Raw genomic sequence first — 27,167 nt, forward strand, 5'->3', positions numbered from 1 at the left:
TCAGGAGGCTTACCGTATAGTGGGAGAGACTGACAACAAGGATGATAGTAGTACAGTGTTATAAGAGTTTCATTAGAGGGATTGTTCTGGAAGGACAAAGCCGTGGGCTAGTTCATGACACGTACTAAATTCTGTGCAGTAGACCGTGATCAGACTAATGCAAATGACTTAGTTGTTGGTTTTCCTCGGGGTCTTTCCGAAGCCCTCTTTCCTTTTCACTCTGTAGTATACCCATGGTCTTGTCTTTCTCTCTTGGAGGTTGACACTTTATTAGATATAAGCTCTTTGGGGACAGGTCCATGTCTCTCTTGTTTGCCATTGTACTTCTAGTAGCCAGTGCTCAGCAGAAACTCTAGAACAACTGAGTAGAACAAAGTGTGAATTCTTTTTTTAAAAAGTTTTTTATTGCTCTATCATAGTTGTACATATTTTGGGGATACATGTGATATTTAATATCTGTATACAATGTGTAATGATCAAATCAGGGTACTTGGGATATCTGTCACCTCAAACATTTATCTTTGAGTTGGGAGCATTATGTTTCTTCTCTTGTAGCTATTTTTAAATATACAATAAATTACCGGCAACTATAATTTCCCTACTGTACTGCTGAATTCTAAAATTTATTCCTTCTAACTTTATATTTGTACTCCTTCACCAACCTGTGTTCCTTCCCCTCCTGAATGGGTGAATTCTGCACATTCTCCATGGGTGATCTCATCCCTTCTCATGACTTCCACTTCTACACGCATGATGCTAAGGATAAAACTCCAGCCCACAACTTGTTTCTGAACTCCAGTTCCGTATAAACGTTTTTAGATATTTTCCCTGGGAAGTGATGAGACATCTATTCAGTGTGCATCCTGCTGCCTGCCTCACCCACCCGCTCCTCCTCCTGTGTCTGTCTCTGGGATCTGTGTTCTCATTCACACAGCGTCCAGCCACAAACGGTGTTGTCGTCCCCAACTCCTCTGCTTCTGTCCCTCATATCAGGGACCACCCTCATCACTCTATTCCTCAAATCCATTCTGTTTTCTACAATCCTGTTGCTGGTCCCAGAGCTCAGGCCTAGGTTGCTGTAGCAGCTTGCCTGAGTTGTACACTTTGTGAGCCAGAGGTTGTAAATGGGGTCCCAAGGGCCTGTAAAGCATTTTGTTTGGTCCATCTGGCATGAGCGTGTGTGTTCAAGTAAAACAGTTTTAAAATTAGATTTTACATAAAAAGTCCAGATTTTAGACTTTTCTTAGAAAATGAGAAGATCCAGTAGCACAGGGTCTGCATTCTCACCTGGTGGTCATCAGTGGGCACAGGTGGCAGCTGCTCCTGTGGGACAGGGCACAGCCCCCCCAGTCACTGTGGTCTGCAGCCCCGTGCCCGGGCCCCCAGATGTGCTGGAGTGTGCCATCACGTTTTCCACACTGGTTTTTCTAAACTGCGCATCTACCTTGCTTGAAAGCCTTTCAGTGGCTCCCCTGTACCAACATTGGGATGAAGCTTAAATTCCATTGCAGGGCACAAGCCCGCTAACCTCCTACCCCATTTACGTTTTGGGCCTCTTTTCTTTCTTTCCCTACCCTTCCTGTTCTTTCTGGAACTTGATCTGTGGCTTACCAACTTCTAATCTTCCTTCAGTTCTCACCTTTAAATGTTGCTTTTTCCAGACAACTCTAGGACTGAGTTCGGTGCTCTGAGGATATGTGGGGGCGGGGGGGGGGGAACCAAAGTGTTTTTTCTATTTTCTCACTGGACAATCAACATAGAAGGCTTGGGTGACCTCTGGTCACCAGGAAGTGTGTGGGGATTTCTCCCCACCAACAACCAGTCAGTCAGTTCTCCAGGGGTGTATTCTTCAGCGGACACCGGTCGGGTGTCCTGTAATTCACTTCAGTTCTGACACTGTCTACCTGGAAATAGCACCGGACCCACAGGTTAAGGGCTCAGCCCCACAAGACTGCCCTGCGCTTGAGACACCAATCACAAGTAATAGGTGTCACTTATAATTCTGTCTGATCAGCTACAAATTGGGGTTTCTACAATCCCTTCCTTGGATTTGATTAATTTGCTAGGACGGCTCACAGAACTCCGGGAAACACTTAATTGCGTTCCCTGATTGGTTATAAAGGATGTTACAGAGGATACGGATGAGCAGCCGGATGAAGGGAGAGATGGGGCCGGGCACGTGGGGAAGGGTGTGGAGCTTCCGGGCCTTCCCTGGGCGCACCACCCCCAGGAGCTGGCTTCCCCTGTCACGGTCATGCTGGGCAGTGGCCTCTGCCTCTCTTCAGTACTGGGTCCCCTGCCTCCTCTATCACGTGACATTGGCATTCTGTGTTGACCTCCTCACTTTAGTCGTTTACCTCTTCTAGTAGCTTTCTGAAAACGGGGCCTAGGAGGCAAATTTGTTGAGACCTTGCGTATTTGAAAATGTTTCTCTTTGTAGTTTTATGCCTTTTTAAAGTCCCATTTGGAGTTCCAGTGAGTGTCTTTTAGTGGAAGGAGTGAAGGTAAATGGATGTGGGTAATTGCTGTCTTACCCCTGAAACCGGAATTGCCTTTTAACTCGATTGCCCGTACAGTCTGAGAATAAGTTGGTTGGGGGTGGGGACTGTGTGTTACTCGCCACAGCTTTTCTGCACTTAATATAGGGTCTCGCTTTTGTGCTCAGAACATACATCTTAAACCGAAAGGCCTTGATTGTAGTTTGGGATGCTAGCGTGGATCTTCCCTAGCTATTATAACCCTAAGACTACTAAGAATATGTGTTTTGTTCTGTTTATGGTTTGAATTTCCTAATTGGACGAAGAGTTTACTATCCATCTGGCAGGCCGTGTGCCGTACAGTGGTGCAGGGCACACGTATTTTGTTCTTGGGGCTTACTGATGTTTCCAACGTTTTCACTATACTTATCCTTGGAGCAGATTAGAAGATGTCCTAGAAACTATTTATTAGGGACCTAAATGCCTTGAAATAAACTACTGTATTGGACTCTTGGATGAGCTAAAATGTCTCTCTCTATCGTGCAGGTGGTCACCATGGGCCTTTTCCGCACCATTGCTTTGTTTTACCTTGGAAGTTTCGATAGCATTGTTCGCCGCTGCATGATGCAGAAAGAAAAATCTGAAATCACAGATAAAACTGCCTAAGTCTTACCCCTTGGAAGAAGACTGTTTCCAAATAATTTGAACATCTTGCTGCTAAATGGGACCCAATTTTTGGCCTATAGACACTTACATATTGTTTTTGAATATGTGAGATTGGACCGGTGCTCTTCAGAAATCTGGCTGCACGCAAGGAGATAGAAGCTCAACTCCAGACAATATTATTAATACTATGCAAACATGGAATAGGAGACCATTTGATCTTCTGGGCTCTGAGATGGAGAAGTGATGGTGTGAGAACTAGTAGCATGTGAACAAGGTAAAGAACAGAATTCCAGAATGTTAATTTAAATTTTTCTTTTTCTGATTATTCTTCCTGCCCTCCCCCCGCCCCCCACCACCATAGAGATCAAGTCCAGAAAGGTAGTTTATGGCACCATAAGAAGTCTTGAGAACTTTTTTAACCTTCCATGAAAGGCAGTGTATGGGTTTCTGGGACCTTTTTTTTTTTTTTTTTTTTAACTTGGTGTATTTTATTCAAGACTAGTTTTACTCATTGCCAGTGAGTCTGAATGTCACTGACACCTGTGCTGCTGGTGGGAACTCGTGGCTTCTCTCTCTCTTTGATCCCATAAAGCCACAAGGGGGATGGGAGAGGACAGAGCAGTGGAAGCTCAGGAGATGGATAGTTTCCCGTAGGAAAAGCAGTAGTTTCTTGTCTTCTTTAGGTTCGACTGCGTGGGGAACTTTTCATTCTTCTCTCATGGGGAAAGGCAGCCTCCTTAAATGTTTTCTGAAGAGAAATAAAATCTTAGAAGCTTAAAAGTTTACAATTTCTTCAATAGCCATGATGACCTAAAGTTCACCTATTCCAGTTTAGTGTCTACTTGTGCTTCCCATCTCTTCCTTTCCAATTTTGCTTACACTGCTGTAATATTTTTGTAAAAAAAAAAAAAAAGCAAAGAAAAAAGACTAGCTAAAATTTTTGACTTGACTTTTTAAATTTATTTGTGAATTAATTAAAACAAACAACAACAAAAAAAGTGTGACATTCTTCTCGTAGCGATATGTAGCTTTTAGGAAAGGCCGATGATTGTATATTTAAATTTTACTCATTTAGAAAGATGAGGCTGATTTTGAAGATACTCGTTTTTGAAATAAAATGATCACCTGTTCTTTCCGTGACTCTCCTACTGACCCTAACAAAATTCTCTTCATGCCGTGTGTTTAGGAAGCCCACACATCACTCTAACCATATAGCCCTGGAACTCCTCTTGGCCCCATGAATGTTGTTTCCGGGTTACGGGATCTGTTGTTCACTTAGTGGATTTCTACAGCAAGTGCCTATGATGAGTTTTAGCAAACATTCCTTGTTTCATCCTGTTCATTGTACACACTCCTCCGACTTACCTTCGTCTTGAGGTTTCTCCTCCACCTTGCATATACACTAGCACATTCCAGTTCACTTTGGTGAGAAAAGACCTCTGCTTTTGAAGAAGAAACTTTTTTATTGTTTAAAAAAAAAAAACCAAAAAAACTCTACAACAATAAGATTGAAGACCTAAAAATTATAGCAAATCTTTTTTGCTCTTGAGTTTTTGAAGCTCTTGATGACTTAATTTTTAAATAATGATTTGTGTAATGGCTTTAATCCATGGTATCTTTTTATCAAGATCTGAGAATGGCATATTTTAAACACTGATAAATACAGAAGAAATTATTACTTAATATATAAATTGCTTGAAATGACTTCATTACAGTTTACAGGGCTGGGTTGATGCCAAAATGGTTTCATGAATCTTTCAGTCTTACATAGCCAAAGTTTGCAAACTATATTGAGTTGCATCTCTGCAACCACTGACACGGGATAATGGCTTTTCCTAATTTGCAGAAAGCTATTACATGAATGTCTGGACATTTCTCAATTTTATTCTTTTCTCATAAATGTTCCTTGAATGTTGGCACCTTCTGCTGATCTGTATTAAAATCTACTCCAGGATGGTGTCTGATATAATAAAATTAACTATTTAACTATAGTTATTTCAGTATATATTTTTTCAGATTATCCTTATAGAGAGTGCTATCCCCTCCAAATAATCCACCGCCTAAACAAATATAAGCGCCCTTGTTTTGTAGTGGGAGGAGTTGCCCCTAACCCAGTTTAAACTCTAGCACACGAGCAGATTTGTAGAGCTCATGATGTTAGGCAAGGAGCTTCTTTATCAGAGATGTTAAAGGTCCACAGTCCCTTACCTAAAAAACTCGGAAATCTAAGTTGGTTGGTTTTTTCTAAATTTGATGCCATAATTCATTTGGTAGCAAAACCTGATTTAAACTGATGTGAGATTATTGTACTTTTTTATTTATGCCACTTCACATGACTATTTGTTAATTTTACCTGAAGAAATATCAGTGGGTGTGGTTACAGATATTTGGAGTTTTATAATATTTAAAATATGCCCATATTACCTTTTTAAAATGCAAAGATGATGAATTCTGAAACACATCTGGCCTACAAGTTTTGGATAAGGGGTTGTAGACATTTAAGTAGCATCACACAATGGTCTGACTTCGTCTAAAACATGAAAATTTTACAAGGCAAATTATATTTTTTATCTTTTTTGGTTCAGTTCTTGTACAACTTGTTTTTTGCTCTGGGGAAGAAAACAAAACAAAACCCTGAGTCTGATTATTAGGGAATCGATTTTTTTTTTTTTTTTAAGGATCACGTAGATTCAGCACATTCTACTGGACATACAAGTGGGTAAATCTTACGTGTGGGAGTAGAAGTTCAATTATAATTCTGTTGGCTCTGTAAATGTGACCTACAACAGCTTATTGTGTGAATTTCAGTTCAGAAGTGCCTGCTCTTTGATTTGGTTGTACTATTTTATTATAATGTCTTTGTGAGCATATTTATTTTAGAAATTAACATCATTCAGCCATAGAAATTCCAAAATATGTTCAAGGACCTTTCATAATTAAAACATGTATAGAAAACAATCCTCTTTTCTTTTTAAAAAAACAAAATCATGGGAATTACTCTTTTCTGTATATCATAAATCTTTATCTGGATCTGTTAAACCATATATTATTGATTCTTGCCAGTGAAACTTAGGGAGACTGTTTCTAACATTTATATTATGAAAGAATTTTGGTAATAGTTGCTTCAATTTGAAGAATTGTGTGTCTTTTTCTTTGTAGAAGAAGGCAATACCATAATTTTTTGCTGAATTATATCAACAGATTTAATTTTGTTACATCATGTTCTAATTTAAACATGTGTTACTCACTTAAGGCTACTTTTACATATTCATACTTTTTGACATAAGATGCTTTGTATCTTTCTCATTTCCTTTAGTTCTAAGTAAGTCAGCTTTAAAAAGTACCTGCTAACCATAACTTTCCATGTTCCAGACTAAGATTTTCGGTTCAGATCGTAGTTCAGTACAGTGACTGTGGATTTGGTATTTTGGGGAGGAGATAGTAGCTGTTATATTGTACACTTGCTTGATGTGACAACTCTAAAGACATTTTTAAATTGATAAAATTGTACATGGCTATTTTGATACATATTAGAACTTGTGTTTGCTACTTTAGAAGCTTTTGTGGCAGAATTGTAACCTAACTTTCATATCTTGTATTTCTGAATCACAACAAAAAATAAATGGGGAACAAGCTTTACAGATTTGAAAACTTATTTTTCTGGGAATTTGCATTTTTATGAGACCATTTAAGCAAAACATAAATGTCTTTTATAATGTTATTCTGACTTTCCATCCTAAGCATTTCACCAGGCCTGATTTTTATCCTTTTTTAGGAATAGGAATTATTATTTTTGGAGTACTTATTATTCTGACCTCTTGTTTCAAATATGTTCTGTTCGTGTGAACTATGATGTGGGATATATGAGTTTAAGAAACGTGGAATTTAGTAAAATTTCTTAAGTAATTATGTTTTCCATACAAATATATTGAGCATACTTTAAACCTGCATATTCCAACAATGAAATATCTTCTAGACCCGATGGGCAGCAAATGATACAAGACTGATACGTAAAAGAATGTGCCTTGTTATTTATCAGTTTTTAAATAGAAGAATTTTGGCACACTGAGAAGAGATTTCTTGGACATCTTGGTTTGCAAGCTTAACCTTTCTTTACATTTGAGCAATGAATAGCATGTGATACTCCTACAGTTTTTATGTTTGGATCTTAAAAAGAAAATTATTTTTTGATTTCTGTTCCACTTCTGATTTTATAACCTCCATTTTTCCTCATTCAACATGTATTTGTTGAGCACCAATTTTGAGCTCTGTATCAGGCACTGGAGATACAATTCCACATAAACAATCTGTCCCTCTCTTGTGGCAATTAACAGTTCTTTCCTCACCCTCCCTCACCCCCCTCTCATCCCTCTGATGGCTCTACTATGTCCTTACAAGTCTTCCTGGAGAAAGAGGAACCACTCCCGCTTCGCTTCTTCAGCTTGGAGCCTCTGAATTTTAGGCCCCAAATATCTGAATGCTAAACACAGTTCTAAGCTGGGAATGCACCAAGGAAAAATATGGTCTCTGCCCTCAAATAGTTTATAGCCCAGTGAGAAAAACATACGCCAGAAATTACACTGTGATCCGAGAATAGCTATGATTAAGATATCATAACTAACACTGAAAACTTAACAGGTGCCGGTCGGTCACTGTTGGGAGTGCTTTACATGTTTTAACTCATTGAAATCATACACTGACCCTAAGAGTAGTACTATTTATAGCTCATGTCATAAATGAGGGAATAGGAGCAGAGGGGTTAAATAACTAGCTCACGGTCACGGCTACTAAGTGATGGAGCCAGGATTCACACTCCTGCTTTTGGTTTTTAAGCTTCTAGGCTCTGTACTAAACATCTTCTAGCAGCACAGGTGGAATCCTAAGACTGCCCGGGAAAGTCAGGGATGGTTTCACAGAGGAGGTTCTTGAGCTGACACTTGAGGAATGAGTATGAATTTGCCAGGTGAAAAGGGTGGGTGCATTTCAGGGAGACAAACAGAAAGGCAGAAGATGTGAGGGATCTCGGCATATTCCAGAAACCACAGAAAGTTAATATAGCTGCAAGAAGAGAAAGAGAAGCCTGAGCTGGAAGACTTGGGTCAGATCATGCCCTCTGAAGAGGTGAGATTTTAGCCTTTGCGGAACTTTAAGCAGAAATGTGAAATAGCCAGAGTTTAGCTTTAGAAAGGTCACGGTACCCCCTGAAATTCAGTTCTAATGTTGCAGAGTCCTTAGGCCTTGGGGTAAAACCTCATTAGTTTGAAAAATATCATATTTGATACATATTGTTATGGGTTGAGTTGTGTCACCCCAATAGATGTTGAAGTCCTAACTCCTAGTACCTGTAGTAGGTACCAGTAGTAGGTACCTAGTACCTAACCTCTAGTACCTAGTACCTGTGAATGTGGCCCTATTTGGAAATAGGGTCTGTACAGATGTAATTGAGTTAAGATGAGGTTATTAGGATGGGCCCTAATCCAATACGACTGATGATTTTGTAAGAATAGGAGAAGATATTCCATACAGGAAGAATGCCATGTCATGGCAGAGGCAGAGACTAGAGAGATGCAACTGCACGCCAAGGAATATCAAGGATTGCTGGCCACTCCTGGAAGCTAGGAAGAGACCAGGAAGGATTCTTCTACCCAGAGCTTCAGAGGGATCAGGACCCTGCTAGCACCTTGATTTTGAATTTCTAGCCTCCAGAACTGTGAGAGAATAAATGTCTTTTGTTTTAAGCCACTCAGTTTGTGGTACTTTGTCATGGCAGCCCCTAGGAAACAAACATACTAACCTTGATTTTTCTAATTATGTTCATTAGCAATTAATATATGGGAGATATTGCACTGTGTGCTAAATAGCATAATAGAATAAAAGTTATTGCACGTAATAATGTTAATTCTTCCCCTATCCCACATGATACTATGGTATTAAACCCTGTTTGGTTCTATTACTGCAGTTTCAATCCAACAAGAGCAAGCATGCATTTGAAATATACAAGACAAGTTCCTAGGCTTAGTTTATTTCATTTTAAACACCAAGTTGCTAATTTGAAAGGAAGAAAAATCATCACAAGTAAGTTTCCCGTGCTTTCCATTATAAACCAGAAGTAAGTGTTATTTACCCACTGTGAAACTTCCACAACAGAATGATTTATTTGTGGTCCATTGCCCAGTTTCAAAGGTTGTTGCCTAAATATTCTGAATATTTTTTAAAGTTTAGGACCCGCCATAAATTAGGTAGGTGGGTTTCTAAGTGAAACCAAGGCTTTTTGGTTTAAATTTGATAAAAGAGTTTCCTGATTAAGACAAGAATGATCTGAGAGCACACAGCCAACAACTTGGATGTGACCGCTTACAGGATGGGTTCCGAAGCACAGATGAATTGGCAACAGTGTGCTTGGGCCTTATATAATGCTTGTCTACATCATATTCAAACCATTTGAGAGAGTGTGGCACTATTCAGCACAAGAGTCCACAATGTAGAGGGGACTTGAAATTGGAAACTAGCATTTTGGATTGCTTATTTAAGCCTTGTGAGATGTTATTTTTTAAGCAGTTCACATTTTTCTTTTATGTAAGTTATATGGACTACTTGTTTTTACTCTCTCTAGTCAGTTCATTTTGTTTATGGGTTTATTTCTGCTTCCGTTTGAAGTCACAGTTTATATTTTTAACCTAAAATAAATGGTTTGTGGTCGTGTTTTATATTTTTAACTCTTTCATCTGACCTATCAGTTACCAACTCCTCAGTTAATGATCTCTTTATACTCTCATTTAAATAAAGAGTTTAATAGCTGGAACGATTTGATACATACCTATATGAAACATTAGTATGCTCAGATTAGAACAATGTTACATAGAATTTCATAAACTTAGGGAACATTCATATTGACTATGGATGAAGAGAACTTTCTGAATAATGCTGTTAACATCAACCAGTAGGTGGCGAAACTGGTGATAAAAAGCTTTTTGTTTGGCAGACTGGAGAATGAAGACGGAAAGAAAACACAGGCCTTTCGGACTCTTGATACAATCTCCATTCTCTGCATCTGATCTTTTCTCTTCCTGGTGCCACCCTGCTTATAGAATCCAACCAGACAAAGCTGCCAAAATGATCATTCATTGGCTCGGAGAAATGGGAAACATCTTGGAAAGTGAAAAGTCCGCTGTGTATACGTTTGGAAGGTGGTTGCATCGTTGGAAGGTCTCAGGCACAGATCTAGGATTCAAATCCAGGACTCCTGCCTCAGGCTGATGTTCCCTCCACTGCCTCACCATTACCCAAAGACAAATATTAATAGTTAATGTCTCACATTTCCTGGGAATGCTTACCCTTATGCTTTAAAATGGAATCTAATAAAGAACGGTTTCACTCTTCACAACTGAAAGAGTACCCAGGACATTCCCAGGGTATATAACCCTAGTCAATGACCTGTCCTGGAACTGTCTGGTTATAGCCAAGATGTCACATAAGGAATTAGTCTGGGAAAATCCATAAAGTGAGGCTCTATGGGAGCAAAGGAAGAGAAAAACCAGGAAGCTTTTCTTTCTCTGGGAATAGGGGATCCATCTTCTTCTGGCTGCCCCCTTTGCAGAAGTACAATTTCTTTTCCAGCTCTGTCCTCTCATTTCCTCACTTGCGTGCTCAGTGTAAGCAGCATGAAGTCTTTCAATTCCTCTTAAGTAATTTTGGAGGTTTAAGATAAGGTTCTGAGAAGGTTTCTAAGCCAAAATGTTGTAGAATTAGTATGGATTTCTATGAGAACTTACACGCCAGGTCAATCTATACCCTGTGTCCATCCAGGCAAGAACACCTCCTTACCACTCCCCGTGGACAACAGGGAACTCTGTCTCAACCATCAGGAGGGCAGGAAGGAAACTCTCCCTTCATTTCCTCATGCCTGGATAAGAAATTTGTACCAAGGCACCCATTCCTACATGAGAAGTTGGCACCTTGGCTGATTGGATATGATAAATGAAGAAATAAAAATAGCCAGGTGGGTGGAAAGTGCCTGTGGTCCTAGCTGTTCTGGGGCTGGGGCAGAAGGAACCTTTTGAGCCCAGGAGTTAGAGTCCAGCCTGGGCAACATAGTGAGATATCATGTCTTAAAAAAAAAATCATAACTAAAAATAATTCATTTTTCTCTGTCTCTTTTTATTTATTTATTTATTTATTTTTAGGAATAAATGCTTTTAGACTAGGAATGAGACAAAATAAGGAAGGTGTCAGAACGTAATACTCCTTGATCATGTTTCTATGACCATAATAGTCCGGGGTCCCTCTATATTTGTTCTTGAGCCCTAGTATGTAAGCTGCTGTGCTTCTAGTAAACTTTTTTTCTCTTGGTGCTTTATTTGTCAAAGATTCTTAGAGATAAAAATAGTTAAACACGTGCAACTTGTTTGTCCTCTTGTCCTTTTCTCCCAGGATTTATTCCTGCTGATGAATTTAAAACTGTATCTGCTTGTGTGTACGTGCGCGTGTACGAGTCTGTGTATCATTTGAGAAAGTGCGGCCATCTATGGCAGGATTGGCTGCCAGGCAAAGGTGGAGACCTTTAGAAACCCACCCACCCCGGCGTCAGGACTGTGGGCCTGAAGGTTGCCTATAGAACTCCTCAGCGTCCCAGCCCTAACCCGGTGCCCAAGTGTTAGGGGCAGAGGAAAAACATGGACTTAACTATTTTAGAGCCCCAATGGGCCCCCACCGGCCCCTTCACTGGCCTGCTGAGTTCTGGCTGGCCTTAGCCACATTTGGGGTGTTCAGGTGGAAACCGGCCGGGGTGCGCGCCCGCGCGCCCGTGTTTTGCGTGGACACCTAGGACTGCAACTTGAAAGTAAACACGACGCTGGGGCGTCCCTCGACACTCCTTAAAGAATGTGCAGTCGCCTCCCTTCACGGCAGGGCAGCGCTGAGGTCCCACTGCTGGGGGTCGGCACTGGCTTCGGCCCTCTCCCCGGCGGCCGAGCGGCGACACGGGGTGTGCGTGTGTGTGTGTGTGTGTGTGTGTGTGTGCATACTCGCGCGCGCACACACGCGGGTAGAAAGGGTCGAAGCGATTCCCGGCGCTTTTCCAGCCCTTGTTTTCCTGGCGCACCCACCCGGCAGCCGCCCTCTCTGCGCCCCGCCGCCCGCCCGGCGCGGCCGCGAGCGGTTTCCCGGGCGCCCCCAGCCCCTCGCGGGCCGCGGCACCCCCCGAGCCCGCGCCGCAGGCCCGAGGAGGCCCCTCGCACACCCACCGCGCCGCGGCCGCGCGGGAGGCCTGCGCAGCCCGCGCCACCCACCGGCCGGGCCCGGCGGGCGGAGCGGAGCGGGCGGGTGGCCGGCCCGGGCGCGCCCTCCCCAGCCCGGGCCCTGCGCGCCATGCGTCCCCGGCGGGGCGCGCCGCTCCGGGCCGGCCGCGGCGCCTTTAACCGGGGAAGGGGAGCCGGGCGGAGGGGGCGGTCGGCGGCTCAGAGGAGGGCTCTTTCTTTCTTCTTTTTTTGAATGAACGGTGTGACGTACGTACAGGAAACCAGTCGGTTTGTGCGGAGAATGAAGTAAGAGGCCAGGCCCCCCCGCCCCGCGCCCGCCCCCTTCCTCCCGCCCCCGCCCCCTCCCCGCCCGCCTGCCCGCCCGCCGCGCTCCCGCCCGCCGCTCTCGGTGTCCCCGCCGAGCCGCCGCCGCCGCCGCCGCCAGCGAAGGTGCCTGGGCGCCGGGCCCTCCCCGCGGCGGCCGTCAGCGCTCGGAGCGGGCTGCGCGGCGGGAGCTCGGGGAGGCGGCCGCTGCCGCCGCCGCGCAGGAGCAGCAGGAGGAGAAAGGGTGCGCAGCCCGGAGGCGGGGTGCGCCGGTGGGGTGCAGCGGAAGAGGGGGTCCAGGGGGGAGAACTTCGTAGCAGTCATCCTTTTTAGGAAAAGAGGGAAAAAATAAAACCCTCCCCCACCACCTCCTCCTCCCCACCCCTCGCCGCACCACACACAGCGCGCGGGCTTCTCGCGCTCGGCACCGGCGGGCCGGGCGCGTCCTGCCTTCATTTATCAAGCAGCTTTTCGGAAAATGCATTTGCCGTTCGGAGTTTAATCAGAAGAGGATTCCTGCCCCCGTCCCTGGCTCGTCCATCGTCCCCCCTCCCCTGTCTCTCTCGTGGAGGCGTGAAGCGGTCCCGTGGATGGAGGTCCATGTCTGCGCCCGCGCGTGTCTGTGCGTGTGTAAATTGCCGAGAAGGGGAAAAATCACAGGACTTCTGCAAATATTGGACTGAAAATTGTAATTCATCTGCCGCCGCCGCTGCCTTCTTCTCTCGTGCTCTTGAGATCTCCGGTTGGGATTCCTACGGACTGACATTTCTGTGAAGCCCAAGTCTGGGAATCAATCTGGAAATCCTCCTAATTTTTACTCCCCCCTACTCCTGATTCATTTGGAAGTTTCAAAGCAGCTATAACCGGAGAGTTCTGAAGATTGATGGGATCGTTGCCTTATGCATTTGTTTTTGGTTTGACAAAAAAGGAAACTTGACAGAGGATCATGCTGTCCTAAAAAAATACAAGTAAGTTCTTTGCACAGGAAGTTGGTTTAATGTAACTTTCAATGGAAACCTTTGAGATTTTAACTTTAAGTGCATTCGAGTAAATTTAATTACCAGGCAGTTTAATACGTTTTAGCTGTGTAACTTGTAGTGTGTACGCCCTGCTTTCACCCAGTGTATAAAGGAAAATGCACCTGATTTTGACTTACTAGTTTTTTTTCTTTTAACCTTTCAGCATCACGGAGGAAGTAGACTGATATTAGCAATCTTAATAATAACGTGCCTCATGAAATAAAGATCCGAAAGGAATTTGAATAAAAATTTCCTGCATCTCCTGCCAAGGGGAAACACCAGAATCAAGTGTTCCGCGTGACTGAAGACACCCCCTCATTCAAGAATGCAAAGCACATCCAATAAAATAGCTGGATTATAACTATTCTTCTTTCTTTGGGGGCGTGGGGTGGGAGCGGGGGCGAGAGGTGCCGTTGGTACCCGGCTGCTCTTCCTCGGGGGAAGGATGGCGCACGCCGGGAGAACAGGGTATGATAACCGGGAGATAGTGATGAAGTACATCCACTATAAGCTGTCGCAGAGGGGCTACGAGTGGGATGCCGGAGACGCAGGCGCTGCGCCCCTGGGGGCCGCCCCCGCGCCGGGCATCTTCTCTTCCCAGCCCGGGCGCACCCACGCTCCCGCTGCGCCTCGGGACCCGGCCGCCAGGACCTCGCCCCCGGCCGCCCCCGCTGCCGCCGCGGGGCCTGCGCTCAGCCCGGTGCCACCTGTGGTCCACCTGACCCTCCGCCAGGCGGGCGATGACTTCTCCCGTCGCTACCGCCGCGACTTCGCCGAGATGTCCAGCCAGCTGCACCTGACGCCCTTCACCGCGAGGGGACGCTTTGCCACGGTGGTGGAGGAGCTCTTCAGGGATGGGGTGAACTGGGGGAGGATTGTGGCCTTCTTTGAGTTCGGTGGGGTCATGTGTGTGGAGAGCGTCAACCGGGAGATGTCGCCCCTGGTGGACAACATCGCCCTGTGGATGACTGAGTACCTGAACCGGCACCTGCACACCTGGATCCAGGATAACGGAGGCTGGGTAGGTGCATGTCTGGTTGAATGTGAGTCTGGGCTGAGGTCTCTGGTCTGCGATGCGGCGGTTGGCGTGTGGGTGGACTCCAGGGGCCAGGGCAGGCTGTGGAGCCCGTGAAATGATACCAGGTTTCCCTCCCTCTTCCTCTGGACACAGCGCTCCTTGCCAACCCGACTGTGATAACTCTTTCCAGCCAAAAGTGTGTAACTTGCTTGCCAGGCGTTGAGGTTCAGAGATCCAGCGTTTGCGATCCAGTAGGATTTTGTGATAAATGGTGTCCCTTCAGTGTTTATCAAACTCTGGGTCCAGGGGTCCCCAGCATCACAGTTACATGACTTGAGTTGCATATTGAAACCAGAGGTTTTAGGGACTGCTTACGAACCAGACCCCTAGGTTGAGTCTTGATAACCTGCGTCCTAAACAATCTCCCCTTGAACAAGCTCCTTGTGTACTAAAATTTGAGAACTTTCCAATTAGAAATTAGAAGAACAGACTCCACCAGAGGACCAAGGATGTGCTTTTTCTGACTCACTTGGTAAAATTTTCCAAAAGAGGGAAACCAATATAACCCCTTTCCCTGGAAAACTTAGCTGTGTTTGTAAAGAGGTCACTTGACATTCCAAGGTCTTTGGACTGGAATCTACAGTGTGTGCCATATTCCCAGTGGGCACGATGAGGTGTCTTGAACATTAGGCTATGGATGCTTTATCTCATCAGTGCTAGTATTTACATTGGCTGCCTACTTTGTGTTCTAATCACGTGTGATTTAAAAGTTTACTGGAATTTTAGTATCTTTTACCTTGCATCACCTAGAATCTACATAATTTTGTGGTCTCTGCTGAGAAAACATGCATCCAAGGTATCCATGTAAAGTGTAGAAGAATTGATTCTTTGCTGTGGATTCTCTCATGACCTGACTTTAGTTGAAGTGATTGATACCTGCGGCTTTGAAGAACATCTGTGAGATGATTTTTTTTTTTCTGGTACTGAGCTAGATAGAGCTTCCATCATTTTACCCTGCGGTTCTCTTTGCTGGTGATTCTTGGGGGAGGGGTACCGATCCTAAGACGCGAAGATTATAATTAAAACCTACATATTATATCTAAAATGATTAATTTTTGAAAAAGTAATAATTCTTCTCTGAAGTTTCTTTTTAGGCTTTTTGTTTTAATCTGAAGAGTTATCTTTGAAAAGGGATGCAATTTAGTGCTTCCTTTTATAGGGTCTTGGGAGAATGACTAATGTTATTATTTTATAGGACCAAACAGGAGCAAAAAGCCTAGAAATGACTGCAAGCAGATTAGATGTCAAGAAGCACATTACATGTTTTTATTACATTTTACAAAGTGTGCTAATATTAAGGGGCCAAAAAGAGAAAAGGCCAAGAAAAGTAGATGATTGATGTGAACATACGATCTTATTTGACCAAAGTTGACAAAATATTTATGCCTCTGTTCAGTGTTTAAAAGTAAAATTAACTAAAATATTCCAATTTAAATCTCTAAAAGTTGAATGTTCTTTGTGAATTGTTTGTTTGTTGAGATCACACGTTATCAGATCTTTAGTAATTCTGGAAGAATTTGCCAAAGGGTGGAAAGAATATTTTTGTTAAATATTTGGTTAAGTAGGTAGTTTGATTTTTAACCACCATAACCAAAGAGATAGGGACTTCCCGACTCCAAAAGGATCATTTTAAAACCAAAGTAAAACTGATTTAATAGTTTTACTATTTCATATTTTTACGGGAAAAAATCATTTTTAAAAATTTTCTTTCTAGTTGAAAGAAATCCAAGGTGGTAATGGCCATCTATCAAGTAAGTTAATAAAAAGGTGGGAAACAGTGACATGTTTACAATAGAAATTAAGATACGACCTTGCTCTTTGTTGTCAAGTTGCAGAATGTTAACATCTCATACAACTGAGGTTTCTTTTTAAGTACAAGTCTCACTTTTTCCTCCTTTCAAAATAGAGTTTTCATAGTAGAGCTTATCTTTGTGGTCAACAGGTATCTGAGGTTGATAAATGTAGAGGCTACATTTTATGATGCCAAACCACAATGACATACTGTAGAACAGTATAAAAAATTTTGAAAAAAAAGCTTTTATAGTAAAAATAAATCATACAAAAGCACACATGGCTGTTGGTAAAATGAGTAATAGTTTTCAGAACAACACATAGGTTGATGACTATATAGGAAAACAATGGAATTTTGATTCCTTTTGATAGGAAAAAAAAATACCAGGAAATACAATCATATGTGGACACTGGAATAAAAGTGGTAACATGTGAGAGTTATGAATGATTTGCCTATCATTTCACATGCACATTATTAATTTTAATTTTAGGTATTTGGCATACAGACAGAGTTTCCTCCAAATTTGTACCAGTCAGGTTTGCATCTCTAATAATATGTTGCATCTTACAGTGTAAAATGGTCTTAATGGTAAAGTTTCAGAAAAGAGCTAGCATATTTTCTTGACATGGAAGAATAATCTGCACTGTTCCAGAGCTTAGTGGATCAGCTCATTCTGGATACTCCAGGCTTTAGACTTCACGTCGCTTCTTTTTCTTTGCTGCTGCTCCTGGAAAATCAGAACCTTCTGAGGCTGAGGAACGCTGTTTGCATTCTGTGTTCCATAATGTGGAGAAATAAGGTCTTTGGAGTGATCAGCCTCTGATGGATTGTCCCAGAAGCCTACAAATTAAATAAAGACTAAAGAAGTAATTGAGTGTAGAGCAGTGTGTGGCTTTATTCCTAAGCCTGAATAAGGCATTGTGTGGCATCCAGAGAAAGGACACAGGGAGCAGCAAGAGAGCAGCAGTTGTAGAAAATGTCGAGGACCTTGGTGCTCAAAGTGTGACTCACAGACCAGCAACATGTGCATCTCCTGGTAGCTTCTTAGAGATGTGGAACCCCAGGTTCCACCCCAGAGCTATTGAGTCAGAATCTGCGGTTCGTGTGTACATTAGAGATGCTGACTACTATTCTTCATTCCTGGGGCATCTTTTTGGAAGAATCACAACATGGGATGGATTCTGCATTGTCCCTTTCCAGTGGCCTTTCACAGGTCCATGGAATTGCCTGGGATACTGAATATTTCCCAGGTGTCCACTAGAGTGATCTGACCCTGGGAAGAAATAGATTGGAATGAAGGACAGATAGGAGGCAATTACTGTACGCCCAGTCTTAATGTTTTTCATGGTAGTTACACAATTTGTATTAGCATCACTGGTCCTATTAAAAAGTAAGATAGCTTTCCTTCTTCAGTTAAAGGCAAGAGAGTTAGCTCTTTTAATAGCTCTACAAGTTATGATTTTGTTCCCTCATAACACAGTTTAAATTCTGTAAGTAACTTTAGTAACCTTGCCACTGCTTTGAGACAAAGGGACTCTTGCAGGCTAAGGGTTGACATATGGGCAAGTGACGGTGAGTGAAAATGAGTAACATCCTTCAAACTGAGAGCTGTGATGACATTCCCCTTCAGGTCTTATGGGAGAGTGAGATGGAGACAACTAGAGGAATGAGATGATTCAACCAGAGATTGGAGGAGATTGGCCTCATGTTGTTGATGAGATGGTAGTCTGACGGGTTTTTTGTTGTTGTTGTTTTTATTTATTTATTTATTTATTTATTTTTTGTTCTTTAGGAAGATAGGAACTTCTCACCCAGTAGAGGTCAGCTTCCTTTTTATTAGTGAGCAAGCAGTTTTTCTTTTCTGAATGCAGTCCACATCCAGCAAAACATTTGATTAACTCATGCCAGTGTACAAATTACATGAAAAAGCATCGTTTTTCTGGTGGCTTAAGTATCAGCTGCTTATGGCCCATTTTGGCAGTAAAATGATAAGATTAAAAATAGCCTGAAGATGATCTAGTCTTAAATAATATATTTAATGATGAACTTTCCTTGGGAAAGTGTATCTTTCTGCCTGCTAAGAATCACATGACCCCTTTCAATAATTTACTTTGTAGGAAAAAAACATATTATTTCTCCTAGAGTTTTCAGTCATGTGCTGTTGAGTGATTATATTTCTGGACCTTCATAAAATTTTATAGTTCACTCAGTTCTCTTTTCTGTTTTAAGGCCTTAGTTGCTATTTAATATCTGTTGAAAACGTGGCTTTTCTTTTGTGCATCCTATTATTTTTAGTTGTGCTTTCTAATGAGAACTGATTGCTCTTTTTAGCAGTCCTTGATTGAACTGGTACATTTCAGATTGCTTAAGTGTCATGAGGCCGCACAGCATACCAGGTAACGGAAAGCCACAGATTTAAAAAAAAAAAAAGAAAGAAAGAAAGAAAGAAGGCCAAATTCTTGTAGTTTTTTTCTTATCTCTGCTCTCAGTCCTATTCCACTTTTTGGAGGGATGATAATCCCACTAATAACCAAGTGTGTGGGTGCTGCACATGTTAATAATGGGTGTCTCCCACCCAGCACACCACCCCACCTGTTTCTAAGGTCACTCATCGTGTCTTAGCAGTAGTTTAGCAAAGCAGTGTCTCAGCAGAAGTGCATTTGTGCTGGAAAACAACACTGTCTTTGTAGTGTACAAGTAGAAAGTTTTCTTTTTCCCCCAGAGATATATTGTATTTGAGGTTCAAAGGTTGTTAAACCTTTTTAAGGTAATCTAATATCACCTTATTCAGGTATAGTAGTAAACTCTCAGTCTGGGCACCCTTTTCCCCAACTACATACAGGAGAGCACTCAGGGAATTTACTTCACTGTGAGGTTTGTCTTTCATTCCTCTTGGTTTGGTCCAGACATTAATGCTTGTCGTCTAAACAAGGTTAATGATGAAAATCATCCTGGGACTGAGACAGTTATTCGACTAGACGTGATTGCAAGTCTTACATGTGTCTGGCCCTGGGTGAGGTTGGGGGCATGGGAAGGAGAGCTTTGCCCCTTCCCTGGATGAACTCCCAGGCTTGTGTTGTAGGCGTCTTAATAAACTCACAGTTACCACACAGCCCAATAAGCATCATCCTAGACTCTGAGCCTTAGAGGGAGAAAGAAAATTCCTGGGTATATGTTATTTTGCATGCACTTCGATCTTTGCCTAAAAAAGTTATTTCTAACCATATGGCTGTTCATGTGTGCATTAGGCCTAATTTAAATAGGGTGCAAAATATAGATAGCTTTAAAAATACTGTATAACATAGACATATACTTAACAGAACTGAAAGGGAAGGGGAGTTCCCTTTGTTAAACATTAACCCACTAAGCACTCTTTATGCACATTAAGAAGACTTAATAAACACCAGTCCACAGTTTCTAAAGTATTTCATTAATTCTTTTTAAGTAAAGGACAGTCAAGGTTCTGATTAGACCAATTAGAACAGGGTAATGTGAAGAGCTATCTTTCTTAAATAACTCTTTCTTGTATGCAGAAAATTACAAGTAGATTTAGAACCAGAATAGGGGCTCTGCCTTTGGGGAAAAAAAAAAGTTTTTGTTTTGCTTTGTTTTTAGGTTATATTACTATTCTATTTATCAACATGCCTCTCTTTCACAACGCTATTTACAGAAATTCACAGTCCACTGTACCATTTATGTTCCTAAAGAGCAGATGTTTATCTTCTGACTTCTTGCACTCATGGTCCTCTTTCTTTAAATGCAGATCGTAAAACTTTTAAAATGACAACAAAGCTGTTTTCATTTTAAAACATATTTTTGTAGGTTGCCACTTGTTTTGATATATGCCCAGATCTATAGTACCAACACAGTTTCTCTGCTCTTTATTTGCCAGACAAAAGATAAACCCACCTGTTCTTTGGTGAGAATGAGGATTGAATGATTATTCTCATCTCTTCAAAGCTGTTTGGTGTTTCTTATAAGTACCACCACTGCCATGATTGTCCCTACCTGTCTTGTCATTCCACCAAAGGGAGACTTCCTAGGTGTGGCTCCTTGTTAATCTTCCAGTACGTGAAGGGTGGGTTTCACATGAAGAAAATAGCAATATGCCTAGATACCAGCAAGAGGGTGAAATGGGATCTAACTGAAGTGAGAGTATAATCCCTACTCTAGACTTACTACAGGTAGTTGGGCAAGTAAAGCTTCTGTTAACATGGCTGGGTAGGGTGGCTCATGCCTGTAATCCTAGTACTCTGGGAGGCTGAGGCAGGAGGATCGCTCGAGGTCAGGAGCTGGAGGTTGCAGTGAGCTATGATGATGCCACTGCACTCTAGCCTGGGCAACAGAGCGAGACTCTGTCTCAAAAAAACCAAAAACTTCTGTTTACACAAACTATCCTTTCTGTTAGCAGAAACTGTTCTTTCCCTCCAGAGGTTAAAAATTTCAACCTTGTGCAGGGAAAAGATGAGTATCTGCTGGCAAAATTTTTAGTTGCTTCGATCCCTATACTGCAAGATCATAGTGGGGTTATACTTGTACCTTAGATAAATTTTGACTAACTAAACTAAAATAGCTTGTAGTTAGGACTACTTCCCCAAACACCCTCTTAAACATGTTAGAAAGGGAATCTCCCTGACATGCTATGCTGGTGTGGCCATTTGTAGCAGTATACTGAGAGCTTCTTGGGTGATCCGCCACCTTCCACGAGCAGGTTAACTGTGGGATGCTCCTTCTCTTACACCTTGCACTGGGGGCACAGGCTTTCAATGGGGACATTTGCATTTCCATTCTGCTGCTTGTTTTGCCTTCCGAATTTCAGGGATAGAACCATATTCCATTTTTAGTTAATAATCAGCTCTCTGGGGCTTCAACGTAATGAGTCAGAAGCTTATGACTGACTCCGCTCTGTTCTTTCTTATGTCTCCCGAAAACAACCCGAGAACCCACCGTGTCAAGTGAAGCTTTAATTTTTCAAAGGAGATTTTTTCCCATTGAGACTAATACATCTTTTCTTGTGACAGTTCCAATTACTGCATTTCTCTATTTTTAAATGTTGAAAAGACAGTTAAGCTGCAAAGGAGTAGGGAGAGTTTGTGAATTCTAATGCTTAGAACACCAAACAAAAGATCAATGTTGCACGTTGTCTTTTCTTGACTGTTTCCAGCTCTCCATAGCAGATAACTGAGATTCCTTCTGCTTTATGGCATGATGAATGTTATATCTATGTATTCACCCTGAAATTGAACTGCAGTCAAATATTCCTTTAAGCTTCATTAGAATTTTCTATGAAAATATGAGACAAATACTTAGTCCTCTTAATTCAATGCCTATCTGATATCTCTCTCTATATACAGATATCTTTCTTACAACTATAATAGGAATGAAATTAATTACAAATTATATCATCAGCTTTAAATATTGATTTGTTATCTCCCTCTTTTAAAAAAGCAACTCCATAAGGATGGCTGCATTGGCACTTCCGGCTCTCAAATTTTAGCACTATCTCCTGGCCATTTCCTTTATGGATTCCAGCCAGCATATATTTTTTTTTAAACACCAAAAACACAGAGAGGAGCCTGGAGGTATTATAAGTACGGTGAGACAGAACCACTTACCAAACATTAAAGTGACAGTGTAAGAAAATGATTTGAAGAAGTCTTCATTGAAAAAATGAGCAATTATCCATGAAACTTAACCCTGAGTTCTCAGTAACCAGGGCAGTGATGGGAATGGAAAGGATTGTAAAGACTGGTTATTTTGGAAAGCACACACACTAACTTTTTCCATTGATAAAAACATTTATTGAGGGCCTACTATGTGCAAAGCTCTATGCCAGGTGTTTTACTTAAGTAAAAAATGCGTAAGATAACTTTCTTCAAGTAACTTCCCAACCAGTAAGGGACTAAGGCAAGTATATAAATCGCTGTCATCCTCAACAATCTTTTGTGGACAAAGAGATTTGATCCTGCTAGCAGGATATCGGAAGAGTTTCTTGCAGGAGGTAATTTTGAGACAATCTTTGGAGACCAGGTAGGAGATGTGGGGAGGAGGCATTTCAGGTGGTGGGAACCAGCAGGAATGTCTGAGGTGTTTGGGGAGTTGTGAAGAGTCTGACTTGACTGGGGCATAGAGAGCTCTCATGAGATAAGACTGTAGTTTGAGAACTTATCACTGGGTCCTAACTTGAGCGGTTTGTACAGTTGGTGGGTTACACTAACCTAGGATGGAAAATATTTAGGGGAGGGAAAAAGTCTGTACTGAACATGTTCAGACTTTTTTTTTTTTTTTTTTTTGGTCATTATTCCCTAAACAATACACTGTAACAACTATCCATATAGCATTTACATTGTATAAGCAGTCGTATAAGTAATCTAGAGATATTTAAAGTATACAGGAGGATGTGCAGAGGTTATATATGAATACTACACCATTTTATATTAGGGACTTACACATCCCTGAATTTTGTTATCTGAGGGAGGTCCTGGAAACAGTCCCCTGAGGATACCAAGGGACGATTGTGTTTAACTGTACAGGGATGAGGACTCAAGTGCCACCCAGCTGGCTCAAAGAATGATAGTCTCTTTTAGAGAGAAAGGAAAGATAAGAACAGTTACTGTTTTGTGCAGTACATGCGATGAATTTGATTTTGGACATTTTCAACTTGAGCTTCCAGTACGATATCCAAGTGGAAATGCCCTATAAGCAGTTGGACATAAGGATCTGGAGCTCAAAAGAGAACCTGAGGTTGGAATATAATATGCCTTTTCCCCCCAAACCATGTAGATTTCCCTTTTTCTTCTGTCATTTCCAAAAGTGGGCCTAATTGCTACTGCTGATTCTGCCTTCTTTGCTGTTTGCACACCACCTTTCCCCCAAAGGTCCTCTGTAGACCTGTATGGATGGGATTAATGTGGTTAACTTGAAGCTTTACTGTTCAAAGCTTGGCTTCCCACCACCAGTTTGCCAACTTAACAAATAATTCAACTTGAGTTAAATTAGTATTCTTAAAAAATATCCTGATAGTATCCTCCACTTGTGGCTCTTGTTCTTACAAAATCAAGGTGTCCTACTTCACTGGGACTTCCTCATTTAATAAAATATTTCTCCTATTAAATTCAGCCTGGCACTTATCATAGTAGGTAATAGGCACACATGATGATTGTTTACTGAATGGGTGAATTCATAGACTGATTATGTGAGAGGGACTTTGGGCATCTAATTCACCCAAACCAGCTAATGTTCTCCCACTTCTCTTATTACAGTATGTGTATATATCGCACATATCCCATCCTATAGGTTCATTAATATTCAATAGAAATGAAAAAGGAAAAATACCTAGTGTTTTAAGTTCATCCTTTTCATTTAATTGAAAAAGTTTGTCGTATATACCTAAAGAGAAATCTTCTAGATTTTGCTTTATATCAAACATTCAACATTTGTTAGTCCTTAATGCTAATATTAGACACCAGCCTGCTGGTTGTCCCATTGTATCTGTTTATACAAAGGTTGTACACACACAATCTTCATATATGTGCCTCTCATTCCTCGTGTTTCCCATCTCAAGCCTAACCCAGACTGAGAAGGTCTTGAAGCCTGAGATTATTTATCCCCTTATCGTTAAAGAAAGCAGGGCTTGCCCAAGGTCCTCCAGTGGGAGCAAGGTGGATTTTAACCCTGATCAGTGTTGTAGCTCAAATATGAAAAGAACTATAGCATAAAACTCACAAGGATAGAGGATTCCCCAGTTCTTCTCCCATAAACACAAGCAGCCAATTGAAGGTGGAAGTCAGTACAGCATGCCCAGAGGTGAGAGAGCCTAAGATTTTATTTCTAAAGACACCGATCATCAAGAAGACCACCAGGGCTGTCTCGGATAAAACGATCAGCCTGGCAGTGTTTGGCTAAGTTCTCTGTTCTGGTTCAAATAAGCATCGCAGCCTATCTGTGATTATAAGAACTGGTGGAATTTGTGTTTTGGAATTTGTATTCCGTCATCTGTTTGAGAAAGATTGTATGATTTGTTTACTTATAATGAGGCTGGACCACACTTCTCCAGGGCCTTTTTAAAAAGATGAATGTGTCAGCTTGCAGATTTGTCCCCATGAATGAAACCACAAGCAAATTCTCTTCTCTCTCCCATCCTCCCTTCCTCCCTCTCGTTTCCTCAGTGGCCATCTGTGCATTATGTCCCCACTGCCGGCCCCTCTTCAAGTGGCTTATCTATGACTGAATTCAGAAACTTCAAATTATAAAGGACACCCAGATAATTGGCCTGTTCTCCAAATATCTGTCCCCTGTGCTGCTGCCAGATTCCTTCTTAATGAACACATCCAGTGACAGTGGGATTCTTGAGCTGGTCCGTATCCGTGAGAAAATGAGCTCCCCTGCTTTGTGACAGCTTGCGGCTCAGGGGAAAAAATGACAGGCATTGCACAAGTTTTCTTTGAGTGTAGTTTTCTTTCCCATAAATGATACTTTGAGAATACAGTTAAGGGGTTATTAGTTTTCTATTTCATGCTTGGCCTGTGTGTGAGAATAACACAAGCTGTCACTGCAAATCAGTAGCTAAACACACTTTGTCTGGTTAATGTGAGTATTTGATATTTGGCTCAATTAAAAATTAACTGATGAAAGTACATGTCATTGCAATTTGAAAATACCTTTTGTAAGGAATACTTAAAGGGCAATGGGATAAGGACCAATGAATAAATTAGTGGTGTCAAACTATGAAGAAGTTAGGGAAATTTAATATGAGTTGGAACACTTGACTCTTCTTTAAAACCTCTCTGTTTGGCATAGCAGGGTATTATAGAGGAGTGTCCTCATTGTATTGTTAAGGACCCGCTGCATCCCTGCATTTTTTAGTGAATAATTGCTTTTTGCACTGGGTCGTACGATTAAAGCAGAAAGAACAAGAGATAAGTTATTCATTTATACCACACATTTTAGTGAGCCAGGCCCTGGAGAAGTGGGAAGAGGTGAGAGCCAGAGAGGCACGGCTGACAGTCTAGGGGGTGGGGACCACCCCACAGCAGCTGCAGGAGAGCATGCTTACAGCCAGGAGAGAAGAAATGCCACAATAGTAAGAGCAGTCACTGGCATCAAGGAAGTCTTCCCAGGAAGAGGACTGAAGCCCAAAGGATGAGCAGGAGTTAACCTGTGAAGCGGGGGGGAAGAGCAAAGTGTGGTCGGTAGACAGAACTTTGAGAACAAAGGCCAGAGGCAAGAGACCACGTGGTGGGTTGCAGGGACTGCAGAGTCCAGCCTGGCTGGAGTGGGGAGAGCAAGAGGATGGGTCAGAAGGATGAGGATGGATCAGAAGGATGATGCTGGAGATGTACCACCTGGGAGGGTTTACGTAAGATAGGTCACTCTGACTCCACTCCAGACCACTGAAGAGCCTACGGAGAAATTGGTGACCAGAGAGGAGGCTCTTTCAGTAAATGAGCAAGCGACCAGGTGGTAGTGGGAATGGCAAGAAATTGATAGCTTTGTGCAACGATTAGGACTACACTGAAGCGATTTTAGGAAGAGGTAATGATTGACTAAATGCTTCACAACATGGCATATTTCTTCTTCTTCTGGTCTTTTTCTATAATTATTTTGAAAAGAATGTGATCATTGCTCTGATTATATACAAGTATTTATTTTTCTTATTTCTGATTCTCTTAAAATTAATAATGCCTGGTAGAAAACCGTAGTTTGTTAGAATTCACATTGTAATAAATCTTCATTAACAATCAGTTAGCAAAAATGTATTTGAAGAAATAATTCAATTACAAAAGGCAGTTTTCATAGAATTTTTCCCAAAGTGAAAAAAAATTACAGGGGTCTCTTGCCTTTATTTGGGATTTTAAAATTTCCACATGAATTCTGTCCGTATCTGTTGGCCCATTTGATAGAATCAATCCTGAGCAAGGCAGGTATTATATTCCAACTTCTCCCTGTCTTCCTCTCCCCATACACTTTTTGTTATTTGCTTATTTCCACATGAAGAGAAAAGTCTGGCTCACAAAGCTACGTGAGAGCCAGCAAGCGCAGGAGGAGCTGGTGTGCGCTCCCGGCTTGGAGTCTGGGTTATACTTCTTTATCCTGTGCTGCTTCTCTGGGTATGTTTTATAAGGACACAACATTGCTCAATAACAAGTTAATCAAATATATTTAATTTTGAAAACTAGTATACTCTACTGCTTTCTATCCCAAAAATTTTCAAGAAAATTGCAATGTAGTCTTTTGTTTCTGGTTATTTTCCCTCCTTTGACTCAGCTGTTGAAGGGTTTTCCATGCTTGCAGCAGAGCAAATTTGTTCATAGTGCATTGAGACACCGTTTTCCTTTATTATAAATAGATAAATAGATAAATAAATAAATAAAACTAGGCTTCTCTCTTTAAGTGACTGGTAAAAATTTGGCCAGTGTGTATTGAATTTAAAAAATGGTGGAGCCTTCATAGGGTTTCCACAGTGTTCAAGGTATGTTCGACTTCCTTCATTCAACAAATATTTTATATAAAGAGCCTACTCTGTGCCAAGCAATATTCTAGGGGCTGGAGGTACAACAGGAAACATGGCAGTCA

The 27,167-nt window shown here is 41.8% G+C and overlaps 2 protein-coding genes across 3 annotated transcripts in view; both read left to right on the forward strand.

The window, feature by feature from the left end:
• KDSR (3-ketodihydrosphingosine reductase) overlaps positions 1-5,812 on the forward strand; it is a 35,552-nt gene extending 29,740 nt beyond the window's left edge. The window contains exon 10 of the mRNA XM_069467917.1: positions 3,024-5,812. Coding sequence (XP_069324018.1) covers positions 3,024-3,143 — 120 coding nt within the window. The 3' untranslated portion in view covers positions 3,144-5,812. The remainder of the gene's footprint in view (positions 1-3,023) is intronic.
• Positions 5,813-12,909: 7,097 nt separating this feature from the next.
• The window catches only part of BCL2 (BCL2 apoptosis regulator), a 163,511-nt gene continuing 149,253 nt past the window's right edge, over positions 12,910-27,167 (forward strand). Inside the window, exons 1-2 of one of the 2 annotated variants that reach the window (XM_069467919.1) lie at positions 12,910-13,671; positions 13,886-14,865. In XM_069467919.1, the coding sequence (XP_069324020.1) occupies positions 14,168-14,854 (687 nt within the window). In that variant the 5' untranslated portion in view covers positions 12,910-13,671; positions 13,886-14,167 and the 3' untranslated portion in view covers positions 14,855-14,865. Of the gene's footprint in view, positions 13,672-13,885; positions 14,866-27,167 lie in introns of those variants that run through there. The other variant, XM_069467918.1, reaches the window with a different exon arrangement.

The sequence above is a fragment of the Eulemur rufifrons genome, chromosome 5 (assembly GCF_041146395.1).
Source record: "Eulemur rufifrons isolate Redbay chromosome 5, OSU_ERuf_1, whole genome shotgun sequence".
In the NCBI taxonomy this organism is placed as follows: Eukaryota; Metazoa; Chordata; class Mammalia; order Primates; family Lemuridae; genus Eulemur; species Eulemur rufifrons.